This window comes from Plecotus auritus, assembly GCF_963455305.1.
Source record: "Plecotus auritus genome assembly, chromosome: 8".
NCBI classification, from domain to species: domain Eukaryota; kingdom Metazoa; phylum Chordata; class Mammalia; order Chiroptera; family Vespertilionidae; genus Plecotus; species Plecotus auritus.
The window spans coordinates 113,116,613-113,133,008 of NC_137782.1; the positions used below are offsets into that span (position 1 = coordinate 113,116,613).

Consider the following 16,396-nt stretch of genomic DNA (forward strand, 5'->3'; position numbering starts at 1 on the left):
TTGACCGGAATCGAACCTGGGACCTTTCAGTCCGCAGGCCAATGCTCTATCCACTGAGACAAACCGGTTAGGGTGAGTATAACTTTCTTAATTCCACTTCATGCCACCAGTTGTGGAAAGTCCCACACTGTCATATATGTTTCCCCTGTTTTTAATCAGGATTGTAAGATTATATTTTCTAATGAACAGTTTCCTTAGAAATTAGTTCAATACATTTGGGTTATGGAGATCAATAATCTGCCTCCAAATAAAAATAATAATTTTAAAAATACTCAAAGGATAAAAGCATGTAAGCTGCTCAAAAGTCGAATAAAGGAGACAGTACATTTATGAGCATAAATCAATGAAGTAGGAAAGAGAGGTAGGACAGAGCAGATCAATAAAGGGAAAGCTGGTTGTTTTAGACAATACAAACTAAAAAAACATCTGATGAGATAAAACTGTACAACAATACAGAAGAGAAGACACACAAATAATTTTAGCATTGACAAATGGGACATAACTACAGACTAGTGAAAGCAAAACATATTAATTAGAGAATAGTATGAAGAACCTTATGCCAATAAATTAAAAAACAAATGGACAAATTTCTAGAAAAATACCATTTACTATAACTGACACAAAAAAAGCCTAAATGGCCTTAAAATAATTAAATGAATTAAATCAGTAGTTTGTTTAAATATTCCCCCAGGCACAGATAGGTTTCAATTAACTTATAAATTCTTCCACAGAATAAGAAACTACTCCCACAACAACTTTATGAGATCAGAAAAGCTTGCTATAAATCCAAATCAGGAAAGTAAGAGAATGGAAAACAGTGTGCCAATCAATGTACAGAAACCTAAAAAAGCTCTGGCCAGGTGGCTCAGTTGATTGAAGTGTCATCCTATACACCAAAAGGTTGTGGGTTTGATTCCCCATCAGGGCACATACGTAGGTTTCTGGTTCGATCCCCAGCGGGGGTGTATACAGGAAGCAACTGATCAATGTTCCTCACCTGGATGTTTCTTTCTCTCTCCCTCCCTCCCTTTAAAATCAATAAAAACATATCCTCAGGTGAGGATTTGAAAAAAAAAAAAAAAAAGACACCATAAGAAAAATCTAAAAGAAGCCACAAACTTGGGTAATATAATTGTAACATTTATAACAACAAAGGACAGAAAATCCCTAAAAGTCCAAAAATTGATATTTTTCTCTCTCTGAAGTCAATAAATAAAGCCCTAGCCGGTTTGGCTTAGTGGATAGAGCATCAGCCTGTTCACGCTATTCGAAGGGTCCCAGGTTCCATTCCGGTCAAGGGCACATGCCTCGGTTGCAGGATCCTGGCCCTGGCTGGGGGCACGTGGGAGGCAACCAATCGATGTGTCTCCTTCACATCGGTGTTTCTCTCTGTCTCTCCCTCTCCCTTCCACTCTCTCTAAAAATCAATGGAAAAATATCCTCGGGTGAGAATTAAAAATAATGAATGAATGAATGAATGAATGAGTGAATAAATAAATAAATAAATAAATAAATAAATAAATAAATAAATATTAAAAAGAAAATAATAAGACAAAAAAATAGAAAAATTGGCAAAACACATGAACAGGCATTTCACATTAGAAGAAACACAATGGCAATAAACATGTGAAAGCATGCCCAACTCTCACAGCAACAAGAAAAATGCAATTTAAAGTCAGTGAGAGATCTTTTTCTTACATTGTATTGACAAAAAGTAAGCCTAGTAAGGCCAAGTGTTGGCGCGGATATGGCTTCACAGGACACGTGTTGCTGGCAGGTACGAACTGTACAGTCAGTCACGTTAGAAAACAACCTGGCACCAGCGGGTGAAGTGGAACACTGGCTCCTAGGCTATACATACTGTTGAGGAGGGTTTTCCAAACAGCAGATTGAAAATCACCAACGAGTCATGAAATCAAAGGATTGAGATCAGAATTTTTAAAAATTTAAAAACATCAGAAAGCAGGATGAGTGATAGGATAAGTATCGTTTCATGGCGTGTTTACATCAGTTGTGCCTGTTGGGTGGGGTGCTCGATGGATGTGTGGGTGTCACTGTGACGTCAAATGTCTTTCTTTCTCTGAGTCATGGCAGCTAAATGGGAAAACCCTGTAGGAACTCTCGCTCATTTCCCCTGAAAATATGGATAAGGTTCTTCATAAGAGCTTTATGCAAAATATCAAAAGCACAGCCTGATTGGCTGCTGGAGAAGAGAATGGTAAGTAGATGATGGTATATGCACGTGGTGAAATGTAGTGAGTGAGAAGAGCTCCTCAGCTACACATAACAGCTTGGATGAATCTTAGAAACAGAATACTGAGTGACAACAGGCAGCCTCAGAATTCCACATACTTCACACCTTATTCATCAAGTTTAAAGTCCATACTAAAAAAATCAATAAAGACAACCAAAAGCATGGATCCTGAAGCCAGACTGCCTGGGCTCAACTCCTAGCTCCACCCTTCATTAGCATGCCACTTGGGGCAACATCCTTAACCTCTGAGCCTCAGTTTCTCGTATGTGAAATGGAAATAATAACCTACCTCATGTTTTTATAATTAAAATCTATGAAGGGCTCGGAAGAGTGAACACGCAATAAAACAGAATTAGCATCGTTACGGTTCTTAAGTTGGGGAGTGGGTGCACGAGTGTTCATTTTACGTATTCGTGTATTTTTGTATATATACCGAGTAGTACACATTTCAATCGAGTGAGCTGCCATGCCAAGGCTCTGTGTTCTCAGGCTCAATAATACGACACTGAGGGCCAAGGATGGTGATAGCCTGAGCAGTTTCGTACCTGGTTCTGAGCTTGTCGCCCCCAGACTCGGCCCAGCTATGGGGCAGGCTAACAAGTGGCCTTTCTTCATGATGCTTAGGGTGTTGAACCAGCAGTTCCTGCACTACAACCTACGTGCAGAGTTACCATTTGTCAGTCATTTGTCCAAAATGTAAAAAGTGCCAGTGTCTTCACATGCTATAACCCGGTGAGTTCTAGTTGCTTCTAGTAAACTCCCTGAAAGGAACCAATGACCTCCTCCTTCCAGGGTCCCCTCTGCCCCACAACAAGTGGGTGGAGCTTACCACCCACTCTCATCCCTCCCAGCGTGGCCAGCAGCTGCCTCTCTTCCCGGGACCCCAGGCACGAATGCTGGTCCCAGTGCCACTTACTTCAGCTGCCACTTCAGATAAAACCAACTTGCCTTTCCTGGATCAGACAGATGTTTTGTCTATTTTCTTTTGTGCCTCTGATAGTCTATGGCTGATTAGGTTTGGGTGGAAAAAGCATTAAAATGTACATGTAAAACTATCTCCATCCATCTCCTCCCTCATTCGCTTTAAAGCTATGATTTGGCCTGAACATACTGCATGCTCTTCCAGGTTTGTTAAAGATGCTCGTGGCTAGCCTGCGGCAGAGCCAGGCCCAGCTGGTGGCAGCAGCTGCCAGGCCTGATAGAGAGGCCACCTTGGATCACCCTGCCACGAGCCTCCAGCTGACCGCCTTGGTGAGAGCGGCCCAGGCAAGGCCAGCGAAGAATCGCACTGGGTGACCTAGCCCAAACAACCCACAGAACCATGAGCTAACAACTGTGACTTGTTTTAAGCTACTAAATTTGGGGATTGTTTATTATGCAGGAATAAATAGCTGATTCATTCTCCTACAAAACCAGTGTCAGAATATTTCCTTCTTTGTTTTATATATGTTCATGTTTTGTATAGAGATGCTAAAAAGTATATATGCTTTTGACAAGCAGTATATCGTAAGTAGTATTTTTGGTTCACATTGTTGTTTTGAATTCTAGCTATTTGTTTAATGGCTATATGTTCAGTTAGATATTTAGGTTGTTTCCAACTATATAGTGTCACTAATACCTTGACATCAATACATTCCAACAAAAAGCACTGTCCTCTTAAGGTTATCACCTAAGGATAAATCCATGAATCAGCCGACACGGAGGTTTTTGTAAAGGCCATCCTGCCTATATGAGGGATGCTGATAGCTCCTCCAGTCATGTGCCTGCGAAGCTTTCCTGGCAGTGGTGGCAGAGCCAGGTGTGCAGTCACGGGACAGTGTCACAGCCATGTCCTGTCCAATGCCATGTGGCCAAACAGAAGCAGCGGACTGACAACCCAGAGCTTCGTGCAGTTACACCGAAGCTTTCAGGTTCTCCCCACCCTGGCCTGTGGGAGGACTACACTCCCTGCTTCCTGAAGCCAGAGGTTGCCACAGGGCCCACTTTAGGCAAATGACATGCAAGCTGGTGTGATGCTCCCACTTGTGACTGCACCCTAACTCTGGCTTCAGTCTATATCCGAGGCTGCCATGCCAATTCCATGTATAAATGTGGCATTCTTAGGTCTTACAATGTTGTCAGGTTTATTATAAACTAGACCCAGTGCACAAATTTGTGCACAGGTGGGGGGTCCCTCGGCCTGGCCAGGGATCGGAGCCTATCAAGGCCATCTCGCCCAGTCCCAAACGGGGCCAAAGGGGGTTGACCGGTGGGGGAGGGACCACTTTAGGGCTCCAGGGTGTGTCCGGCCCTCTTGCCCAGTCCCAATCAGCCAAACCCCAGCAGCAAGCTAACCTACCGGTGGGATTGTCTGCCCCCTGGTGGTCAGTGTAGGTCATAGCGACTGGTCAAGCGGTCGAGCAAACGGTTGACCGATGGGTTGGACACTTAGCATATTATGCTTTTATTATATAGGACTAGAGGCCCAGTGCACGAAATTCGTGCTCTGGGGGGGGTGGTCCCTCAGCCCAGCCTGCGCCCTCTCACAGTCCAGGACCCCTTGGGGGATGTCTACCTGCCGGCTTGGGATCGGGCCTAAGCCGGCAGTAGGATATCCCTCTCACAGTCTGGGATTCCTCTTGCAGTCCTGGACCCCTCGCTCCTTACTGCCTGCCTATTCGCGGCTCCTTACCACTGGGCTCGCTGGTCTGTAGTGCTGCTGCGGAGGCGGGAGAGGCTCCCGCCACAACCACTGTGTGCCCCTGGTCGGTGCGCATCATAGCAACCAGTCGTTCTGCCGGTCATTCCACTATTCAGTCAATTTGCATATTAAAGTTTTATTATATAGGATTACTTTCATTTTGTTTCTTTGGAGTACTGTCTTGAATTCTTGAATTTATGCCTCTAGATAAATTATATTATCTATGATTTCATTTCAGGATAATAAAGGGGTGTCACAAAATATTGTGACACAGGAGCATTGTCCTGTACACCAAAGTGTACTGGGTTCGATTCCCAATTGGGGCACATACCTAGATTGCAGGTTTGATCCCCAGACCCAGATGGGGTGAGTGCAGGAGGCAACCAATCAATGTTTCTTTCTCACTTTGATGTTTCTCTCCCCCTTTGCCTCTCTCTAAAAATCAATGAACATGTCCTCTGGTGAGAATTAAAAAATAATAGATAACCAATTAATTAATTAATTAAAAAGAGGGCATCAGGCCTAATAAGTTTAAGAATCATTGTATTAGGGATCAAAGGACGTGAGCATTATTATGGCTGCTATACAAAATAAAGGTGAAAATCAAAACATTTCCAGCAGAGGAAAAAATGGAGGGAAATTGGCGAATTTTAACTAGAATTAAAATTATAATTCAAATTACATTAGTAATCCAGTTTTGTTTCACTGACACATCACTAGGATTAACACTTATATTCTTTTTTTTTTCTAATCTGTTAAGTTTATGATGGCTATACCTCTAACTCCCTCTTGGTACAAGAGCACTGTCATCCCAAGAATTAAATTTTGCTTTCTCTTTACCTCAGACCTTTATCTTTCTTCATTTGTCTTCTTGCCATTATTACTACCTGTTGACATAGAGCACAACAACCTGTGTATGGTCTCCTGTCTTTCTACTGCTGGAAGGTGAATGCTGGGAGGTCAGAGTGTCCACTGTGTGCTGTCCAAGGACGCACAGCCCCACACTGCAAGCTGAGCAATCTTTCCTGAACCCGGGCTGACTAACAAACCCCCTTCCTGTGTCCAGTATCTCATCCAATCTGACCTATTCCTGAATAACTTCCTTCTGCTTTGGAATGACATAATTATCCAGTTCAGGCGCTAAACACAACAGAAAAAAGAGATCACTGGGCCCCGGCTGATTTCACAAAAGCAGATTTTTTTGCTCCTTTCTTTCCTCTTTGCCTCTTGCTTTTGGCATATTTCCTCCTTTTCTAGGTCATGAGACAAGAAAACATGATTTTAAAAATGAGTTTATTTTCTGCTGCTGAAGCCCCTGTGGTGAAAGATTAAATGATTGAAGCCATCAGCTACCATGGGGTTTGGGGATAACACTCTCTAGATCCAATACTTTATTTGATAAATGACCAGGGGAAGACAAAGATAGAGCAGTCACCTTCTCTATTGGGTGTGCAATGAAGACGAGCTCGCTTCACCTCGGAGATGTGTCCAGAACACACTATAATGTACTACGTGTACATACATACACAATATATGTACTGTATACTAATACCAACATGCTACATGCTACACACTAATATACTGTATACACACATGTATATTCATATAAGTATTTTTAACTTTCTATTTTAAAATAATTATAGATCCACAAAAAGTTAAAATAGCACAAAGAGGTATTATTGTTCAGTCATCACCCAGATTACCCCAAAAGTGAGATCTCACATAACAGCAGCAATTATCCAAACCAGGAAGTGCAATAGCATTTTTATACATTCAATGTTCCCGTTGTGTTGGAGACCTCGTTATTTAAAAATGAACTGAAAAGTAGATCATTCTGCAACGTGAAGTATCCTTTTTGCAATATGAGTAATCACCTCCTTATCTAAGCCTGGGGTTTTTAATACTTATACCAGATTTTCCCAAGATGACCGCTGACGCTATTTCTCACTAGGTGATTGTTTTTGTGGCTGAGGCGTTCTCCAGTTCCGCACGTGAATTCTCTCCGCCGTCCTCTGCGCGTGATTAATCCCTGGCGGCTGAGCCTGGTGCACCTGTTCCCGAGCCTTTCTCCGGAGAACTCTAGGGGCCTGAGCAGTCAGCACAGCGACCTCCTTCCCTCTGGAAAAGATCCACCTGCAGGTGGAATCACGCTCATCTACAGCCTTGGAAACTCTGAGTCTAGGCAGTTGTGCAAAAAATGACATCATAAGCATGCATTCATAATGGATATCATATGTATCAGGCAATGGCAATCAGGTAACATCAACAGGAGTTAGTTTTTAGGTCAAATGGCTATTCGAGGCATCTATGAAGCAACTAGCATTTCCACGCATGCAGCATCTCACTGATTTATGCCAGGCTCAGTGAAAGTTGGATTAAAAAGTCTAAAAGGTAGGGTCTAGTGCCAAGGCAGAAACATACAGAGCCAATGAGAATAGAAACAGGTGTCTAAACAAAGCCACCAGACGTCACCCACTCTGTGACCAGGACAAGCCAGGTGGAGATGCACTCAGGTGTGAGCCACGGAGGGCGATGGAGTCATTCAGAGTGGCAGTACTTACGGCATTAGGGTCCCAAATAATGCTGAGCAGGACTGGCCACAAAATTTGGGGCCCAGTGCAAAATGAAAATGTTCCAAAAGTATTAAGAATTTCCAGATGGTGAATGCAGAGCATTAAACCAAGCAGGGCCCCTCTGAGTTCGAGGTACTGTATGACTGTCCAGCTTTCACCCCAGGAAGCTGGATCTGGTCCCCGGGGCCCCAGTAGGACCATCAGACACGAATGTACCTGCATGTCCTGCATCTGTATTACATCTACATCTGGCCACCTCGGTCCCAGAGGGCAGCCCAGGTGTCACCCGGGTATAAGGTTGAAGAAAAGACCAAGTGGACGTGACTCACCACCAAGCATTCTAGCGCTTCACTTCTGTTAGATGCTGAATAACACATCAAAATAAGATTCTTTGAGGAGAATTTTTAAAGATTGCCTAATTAGAAGAAATGAATGAAATAGGGAGGGCCGGGGAGGGGAAAGAACTGCTTTAAAACACATAAACCAACATGTATACTGCTCAGAGTAATTGCTGGGCCTTAAACATGAATTTGAATTTTATTTCGGAGGATGGATGTGTCCAAAGCAGTGATTTAAGCCCTGCAAAAACTCATGCACTTCCCAAACGAACTCAATAGTGATTAGTTTTTTGTTTGTTTAATTAAATCTGGATCAAATTCAATCTATTTTCTCAATGTCTCTTCCCCACAGAAAACAAAGTGCATCTTTGATGTTTTCCTTCCTTCATTCCACCCCCCTTTATGGAGCACCTACTATGTGCACGGCATCCACTGTCAATAGAGCTTCCAGTCAACTGGGCTTCCAGTCCGATGGGAGAGATCAGCATAGGAACACCCATGGCACTCTGGGGGCATCTGTCAGAACCCGAACCTGACAGGCACAGAAGTACAGCAAGTCAAAAGGAGATCCTTTTCTATGATGATCAGGAAGATTTCTTTCTCTCCCCTGCCTGCCCCCCCCCCCCCCCCGCCCCGCCCCGTATTTCCACATTTGCTCACTGATCTATCTCAAAAGGTATCTTTCAACCATGAGAAGGCCAGCATTCCATGCACCTGGCCCAAGCAGAATCCGGGCTCCTCCTGCCATAGACGTGTGGCCCTCCTCCTGGGCTGCTGGAACCTAGCTCACACAGGCCCCTATCCGAGCCTTGCTCTCCTTCCAAGATTCCACTTAACCTTCCGGCCTGGTGCTGGACACAGCCCTGCTGCTTTCTGCCTCCATCCTGAACAAGGCCTTGCTTCTGGAAACACTGCCCACAGCTGTAAGGAAAGGTCCTCACGTGGTCAGGCCAAACCAGATCCTTGGTACCACATGAATCCACTATGCATTTGCTGAGCACCTACTATGTGCCCTGTGTGACACTAGCAACAGGCAGAGGATACTGAGTTTTCATTATGTGGACAGGCATGCCTCAGAGATTCTGCGGGTTTGGTTCCAGACCACCATAATAAAGTGAGTGTTTTGATAAAGTGAATTATATTTTTGCTGAGGTGTGTGTGGGAGGGTGGGTCTTGCTTTCAATTTGTAAACAATGCAACATCTGAGAAGTACAGTAAAGTGAACCACAATAGAACAAGGTGTGCCTGTGGTTAACACTTTGTGTCCCTCACATAACCCTCCAGAGTCAGCACTCCATTTAGAGATGTGGGAGGGGGCTCAGGGAGACCAGGGACTGGCCCAGGTTGCTGCACGCCAGAGGCGGGACTGAGCCCTGTGCCTGCAGGTCAGTGGCATTTCTGTGAAGTCTGAGGCCACGTTCTCTTGGACAAAAGTCAGTGGAGGTAATGGCAGCCCCTGGGGAGGGCAGGGCCTGTGTGGCCTCAGTCCCACCCACGCTCTGAGGTCCAGGGGCCTGGTGCCCTATGCTGGTCTCTGCCTGGCCCTGAAGACTTGGACCCCCTGGTCAAAGGGCCCCAAGCAGCTCATGTAAGAACCCCAGGAGTGAGTCCTGACCCTCCTCTCCCCCTCTCCACATTGCCCCCCTGATGGACCAGCCGTCTGTGACTGGCCAGCTCACAACAGTGGGGCCGGCTCAGGAGCACCCCTACCCTGCAGGACAGCAGCTGGTCAGCTGCTGGTCCCAGATGCCATGCCCCCACGCCCCACACAGACTTTCCTTTCTGGCCCACACCTTCTCTCACTAGAGGGGGAAATGTCCGGCTCACCCCCAGCTCCCGTGTAGCTGGGACCTCAGCAAATGGCCCAGTCCTGGCCTGTGGACCTGGAAGAACCAGCTGGGACCCCGGGAAGGGTTTATTGAAGGCGCTGAGACACCAGGAACCACACCGTGTTGTGGAGTTGGATTCCGGGAAGAGGTTGGGGGTCTGAGGGAAACAGCCCCTGAGCCAGGCATGGGGTCCCCATTGCGGCGGCGGGATGGGGGGGTGGTGATACAGGTTCTATGGTTTAGGAATCTGCAGTCACTGTGTCCTGAGGGGTAACCGCCCCCCCCCCCCCGACCCCAGCAACTGGGCTCAAGCTGAATTCCCCGAAGCTAATTTATCCACATTCCGAAGTCCAGGGCCTCTGCTGCTGGCCGCCCAGGTTTCTCACCACTGCCCCCACCATGGCCTTCCCTCCCGTTCCTCCCCCCATTTCTCCCTATTCCAGAAATTTCCATGCAGTGCATGCAGGTGCCAGGCCATTCCCGATTCTCAGGTCCTAACAACAGCAGCGTGTCCAGTGTCACTGGAATAGATGTGAGTGTGCAAATTAAAGGACCATAAGGAGAATGTTAGTAAAAGAAATAATATAAAATTTTCTATAACTTGACTAATGTACAACCCTCCCCCTGAGGAAAAAACATTCCCCTTAACCCCCAATGTTGACTTAAGTTGTTTCAAATTATATTGTTACTGAAACACATGCAAACATAAAACTAGATATAAACACCTTTGTTTATAGCTCTTGTTCAACTATAAACAATGAAATTGAATACAAGCAAAGTTACAAAACCAAGAGATCCAAATCAACGGCCTAACAACATGTGGCCGACTGTGGTGTGCAGCCTGGACGTGGTTCCTCGGGCGGGTTCTGCCGGCTGTGCGGGCTCGGGTAGGAGCCCCTTCTCCCCTGGCCTCGAATGCCTGCCACTCCCTCCATCCAGCCGCACACCGTGCCGCCCTTGGCCTGCACCTGGCACAGATAGAGAGAGAACTTACATCTCTTCTTTCCTGGTTGGTTTCTGGTGACCTAAGGGGTATTATTTGGTGCCAAAGGGTTTCAATACATGGACACCTGAGCTGGAACCCACAGCAGTCCCTGGTGTATGGCTGTCATCCAAATAACCTGCACCACACACTTAAACGATTTGTTTAGATCACCATCAAAATTAAAACAAACAATTAACACATCCTAGATTCCAGTTTGGAAAACAATGCCAAACCCGTCAGCTGTACAGAAAAGAGGACATCATGTGGGAGGCAGAGAAGTGCAGACAGACAGACTGGCCTGGTCCTTTCTCCCAGGCTCACACGCAGAGCCCAGAAGAGAGCTTTCCTGCACGTGCATCCTCCCAGCGTCCCTCCAAGCCCCCAAGTGACCCCATTTGTAAATGCTTCGCATCAATTCTGTGCCCTGAGCAGATCTTCAAGCTGCCTCCTCACTCCATTTCCAATGCCACCAGGCTGGCCTGGGCACCACACAGCCCCTAGGCTGAGACTGGGTCCCCAGCCCAGGCCTGGCTGCTTCACCATGGCCCCCACCACCCTCACTGGGCAGGCCTCTTGGGTCTCATTCCACACACCTCGTCCTACTTTTCCTGCCATCATCAGGGTGATTGTGGGTGTAATTCCCCATCTGTTGGTCTTGTGGGCAGATCCCTGCAACCATCTCTCCCAATTCTTCCGGGGCTGGCAGCCCTCAGCCTGGCACCCGCTGTCTCTCAGAAGAGGCCCTGAGGAGAGGAAAGCTCTGATCTTTCCGTAAGCAGAGCTGCCCTCCACGCCATCACCCCTGCCTTGGCCACTGGGTCTCAGCCCTGTACTGTGGATGCACCGTGGTGCTGCCACGCACTTCACCAACCGCCCCTCCCACGTCAGGCCATCTGCACTCTGCTCCTTCTGGCCTGACCACGGGGGCTCACCACAACCAGGAGGTGGGAGCCCAGTGAGGAGGTTCCTTCAGGTTTACTGTGTGGTTCCTTCCAGGATAAGAGAGTCCAGGTTCTCCAGCTGCGGTCAGGTCCGGTCCTTACCTGATGCCACGTCCCATCCCAGCACCTGGGTCCTGCTTATCTGGGAGGAGAATTTGGAATTCTCCCCAGTCGTGGGGGTGGAAGAACACCAGGGCGGGAGAGTGAGGTGCAGGGGGAGCTTTTCCTTTCTTTGTTACCCTTCACTCTTTCTCGTCTCTCCCTCAGCTTTTACACTGAAAGGAGAAACTATTTTTTAAATGGTTTTAAATATACTTGATTTTTAAAATTCCATCCAGGTGAAATGGTCTTAAAGAAAGAGCGCAAGTTTCCTAACTAAACCCCTGCCTCCAGGAATGACCATTCTTAGCAGCGTTATTCTGCTGGGAGGGGAAGTGTCCAGTGTCCAGGTCAGCCAGACTCCCGTGTCCCGCCCCCGGGTGCCTCATATTACACCGTGCTTTTCTTGAGTGGTTTTGTTTTCCCCAGAGTCTTAATGAACTTTCCCCCTTTGTTTCATGAAGAAACATATGCCTTTCCCATCACATCACTAAGATCTTCCTGCTTCTTAATTGTCCCATTTTGAAGCAAATCACTTCCTTCTTCACGTCCTTTTGATTCCTCTGATTTCCTGTTCCAATTTGGATTAACTGTGTCCTGGGCTTGCCACACCACTTCCCTCCAGGTCTATCTTTAAGCATTCTCCTCTTGGATTAGCTCCAGATAGCATACACGTCTTCTAATTCTTAATTCCTTTCATGCTTTTCTGCAGTTCACCTACAAGGAACACTTTCAGAAAGTGCATGGCACACATTTATCAAGCATTTGAAGATCTGTAATTCGTGATTTCACCATAGATTTAATCAAAAATTTGGCCAGCTATAAAATTTTACATTCAAGACAACTTTCTTCTGAATTCCAAGGCATTGTTCCATTCTCCTCTATTTTCTGGCCATTCTAAGTGTGCTTCGCAGACAACAGCCCTGCATCACCCAAGAGCTGGGAGAATGATGCAGAGTCCCGGAGTGCAGGTGTGAACAGGCCGCCGCGGACATGGGTGCGCTGGAGAGGAAGTGCCGGCCAGCCTCTGTCCCAGCGACTCAGGGGGCTGAGGCCAATCTGACCCTTTTTCTTAGGAATGTGTTTTCAGTCTAAAAGCTCTCTCTTTGTCCTTACTTGGTGATCTCTTAGGTTCTGACATTTCCAGTGGCCCCTGCCAATTCAAGACTTGTGCCTTCCTTCACATCTGGAAGTTTTTCTTCCTGTATTTCTCTGGTTTTATCTGCGTCTCTGTAGTATCTGTTCCCTCTTTCCTAGGTTGATCATCCATACCTCTTAGCCTTTCCCTTTATTTCTCTTCACTTGGGTTTTCTGAGCTTTGTTCTGAGAAGTTTCCTTAAACATATCCTTCAGCCCTTATATTAGATTTGTAAATGTTTGCGAATGTATATTTTAATTTACTATATTCTCTGCACTATGGTTACTAGGGCTTGAACTATGGTTCTCTGAATGCTCATTTTTCAGAGTAAGCTGTTCCTGTTTTTTGTTTTGTTTTGTGTTTTTTTTTTTTTAAATAAATCATACATCTCTAGGGACACTAATTGGTTTTAGTTTCTCTGTTTAGTTTTTTCCAGAACCTGTAGTTCTGTTTGCCCATCTTGCTCCTTCTTTTTCATGTTGTTGATTTTCCTTAAGTGTCTCATCATCCTCATTAGATAATATTATAAAACTCCTATTCTTTTTGCTTAAGTATGATGATGGTATTGTATTTATGTAAGAAAATGTCCTTATTGTAGACAATGAGTGTTGAAGTTTTTAGGAATGATGTGTCTAATATCCACAATTTACTTTCAAATGTGAGATAGAGATAGAGATAGAGAGATAGAGAGAGAGAATAAGAAAGACAGCACTGAAATATTGTGGAGTATTAACACTGGAAAGTGGAGCGTATTCTCAAGTGTTTTGTGCTAGACTTTCCATTTTCCTCTTGAAATTTGTTTGAAAATATTTATAGTAAAAGTTGGAAATAAAAAAGAACAAAACAAGAATTTCTGAATATCCCGGAGAGAGTACCTCTGGGGCCTGGAATACCTAGGTCCTAGGGCCGTGGTCGGCAAACCGCGGCTCGTGAGCCACATGCGGCTCTTTGGCCCCTTGAGTGTGGCTCTTCCACAAAATACCACTGCCTGGGCGAGTCTATTTTGAAGAAGTGGCATTAGAAGAAGTTTAAGTTTAAAAAATTTGGCTCTCAAAAGAAATTTCAATCTTTGTACTGTTGATATTTGGCTCTGTTGACTAATGAGTTTGCCGACCACTGCCCTAGGGCCTAGTACCGGCGTGGGCAAACTACAGCCCGCAGGCCGGATCCGGCCCTTTGGCTATTCTATCCAGCCTGCGGAGCCAAAAGAGTGGAGGGTTCTCTTGCTCTCCCCTCCGCTCCTTCACCAGCAGCAGTGTTAACATGGCAACGTCGGGAAACACGGCCGCAGCTCCTTCTTCTGAGTGGGCGGATTTATATCCGCCCATTCAGTAGAAGGAACAACCTCTCAATCTTCCAGAGGCTCCTTGTAATGCCCGCGGACGCGTCTCCCGACATCACCCTGGGAATGCATAGACACGTTATTGTGGTGATGTAGGGAGACACGCCCCTGGAGAGCACAGTATCAGAGCCTTTCTGAGGTAAGATTAAGAGCTCTACTCAAACACATTTTTTTCCTGTTCCCACATTCTGTACATTACAATGACTTGTTAATAAAACAACAAAGACTTTCAGCTCTTAGGGCTTGTATCCACTGCAGTTTTTTTTTCCCACTGCGGACGCGCACAGCAGGGAAAAAGACACACAGAGGACATGTCACACTAGCCATGCTGCGGCTGCATTTTTTTGCTGATACGGATGCGGTATCAGTAACGCTACCGTGGCCACTAACCGCATGTGTTAGCGGCAAAACAAATGCATTTTGTGCTGCGTTTGCTTCTCCCCCTTGTGCCTGTAAAAATGCGTGCTACAGGGCATTTGTGTTAACATGCACCACTGCACATTAGCATCAACGCAAACATGATGGAAACCTGTGTACCCTGCATTAACCCTAGCTGGGCTGCATTGCAGTACTGCACCACACTGCAACGGCAGCACGGCTAGTGTGAACGAACCCTAATTCAGTGGGTTGAACAAAAAGATTGTATAGAAATGTGATGAACTAAAGATTTTATTACAAAATCGCTTAATTTCAGGGTTTCAGAAGTAATTGGACAAATGAAAAACTGAAAATCAAATGTTCATATCTAATACTTGGATGAAACCCTTTCCTGGTAATGACAGCCTGAAGTCTTGTACTTATGGACATCACCAGATGCTGGGTTTTCTCCTTTGTAATGCTCTGCCAGGCTGTCACAGTAGGGGTATATATATAAATATCCTGCCATTTCCAGCTTTTAATAAGAAAAGCTGTTGCAATGGGCATTTAAAAGTGGCACTTGGTTGTTTTTATAGAGTCCAGTGGATGCAATCTGATATTGATAATGGGCTCTTTCACACTATGTGCACTGCGGCTGTTTTTTGCCAGTAACGGAAGTGCTAGTGGTAACTACTGGTTACCCATGTTTTGCACTGCCCTAGCACCTCCCATACAAGTGTGTCTGGAAGACACAGCAATGTGCAGCTATGTGTGTTACCATAAACAAAGGGCCTGTGTGAAAGATACACAGGTTTCCTATGGAGGAAAGGGGTTGTTCTCTATGGTCAGGGGGTGCCTCTGTCCCATGTCTGAACTTTTTCAGATGATTTTGTTATATATATATATTTTTAGAAGACCAAAAATGTTATAGTAGAGCAAATTTAATCACTTGTTTTTATACTTTACTGTCTTATTTTAGTAAAGAATTTAATAAGAGAATGGTACTGTTGATTTTAGCCCAATATTAAACATGAGTGGACCAAAGAAAAGGAAAGTGGACAGTGAATGCCGAGTGTTTAAGAAGAAGTGGACAACAAAACATTTTTTCACCGAAGTCTGATCAATGCCGGTATGTCTGATATGCCAGGAAACACTTGCAGTCTTCAAAGAGTACAATCTCAGCCGTCACTTTGCCACAAAGCATGGCAACTATGCTAGCAAGCAGTCACCTCAAGAACGGGAGGCTACTGCACAGAGGTTGATGGCTAAATTACAGGCTCAGCAAAATGTCTTTCACAGACAAACTGCAATTCCAGAGACAACTACCAAAGCAAGTTTTATGCTATCATTCAAATTAGCAAAAGCTAGCAAACCTCTCTCTGAAGGCGAGTTTTTGAAAGAATGTATGATAGAGACAGCAGGTCTCTTGTGTCCAGAGAGCAAAGTCAAGTTTGAAAAACTCAGCTTATCGTGCAGGACAGTGACTCGTCGAGTGGAACTGATTGATGAAGACTTGGCCAGCAAGTTAAATAGTAAGGCAGAGTTCTTTAAGTTTTATTCACTAGCATTGGATGAAAGTAATGACGTAAAGGACACTGCTCAGCTCTTAATTTTTATCCGAGGGATTAGTGACAATTTTGAAATTACGGAGGAGTTTTTAGCCATGGAGCCACTGAAAGGAAAAACACGGGGAGAGGACTTGTATGACCGGGTGTCTACTGTCATCGAGAAAATGAAGCTACCATGGAGTAAACTTGCTAATGTCACGACAGATGGATCTCCAAATTTAACTGGAAAAAATGTTGGACTGCTAAAAAGAATTCAGGATAAAGTGAAAGAGGAGAACCCTAACCAAGATGT

At 45.3% G+C, this 16,396-nt stretch overlaps 1 protein-coding gene across 1 annotated transcript in view; it reads right to left on the reverse strand.

Annotated features, from left to right (window-relative positions):
• The window catches only part of ACOXL (acyl-CoA oxidase like), a gene marked incomplete at both ends in the record, with an annotated part of 274,096 nt that overhangs the window by 91,648 nt on the left and 166,052 nt on the right, over window positions 1-16,396 (reverse strand). Inside the window, 1 exon segment of the mRNA XM_080684941.1 lies at window positions 2,800-2,909. Coding sequence (XP_080541067.1) covers window positions 2,800-2,909 — 110 coding nt within the window.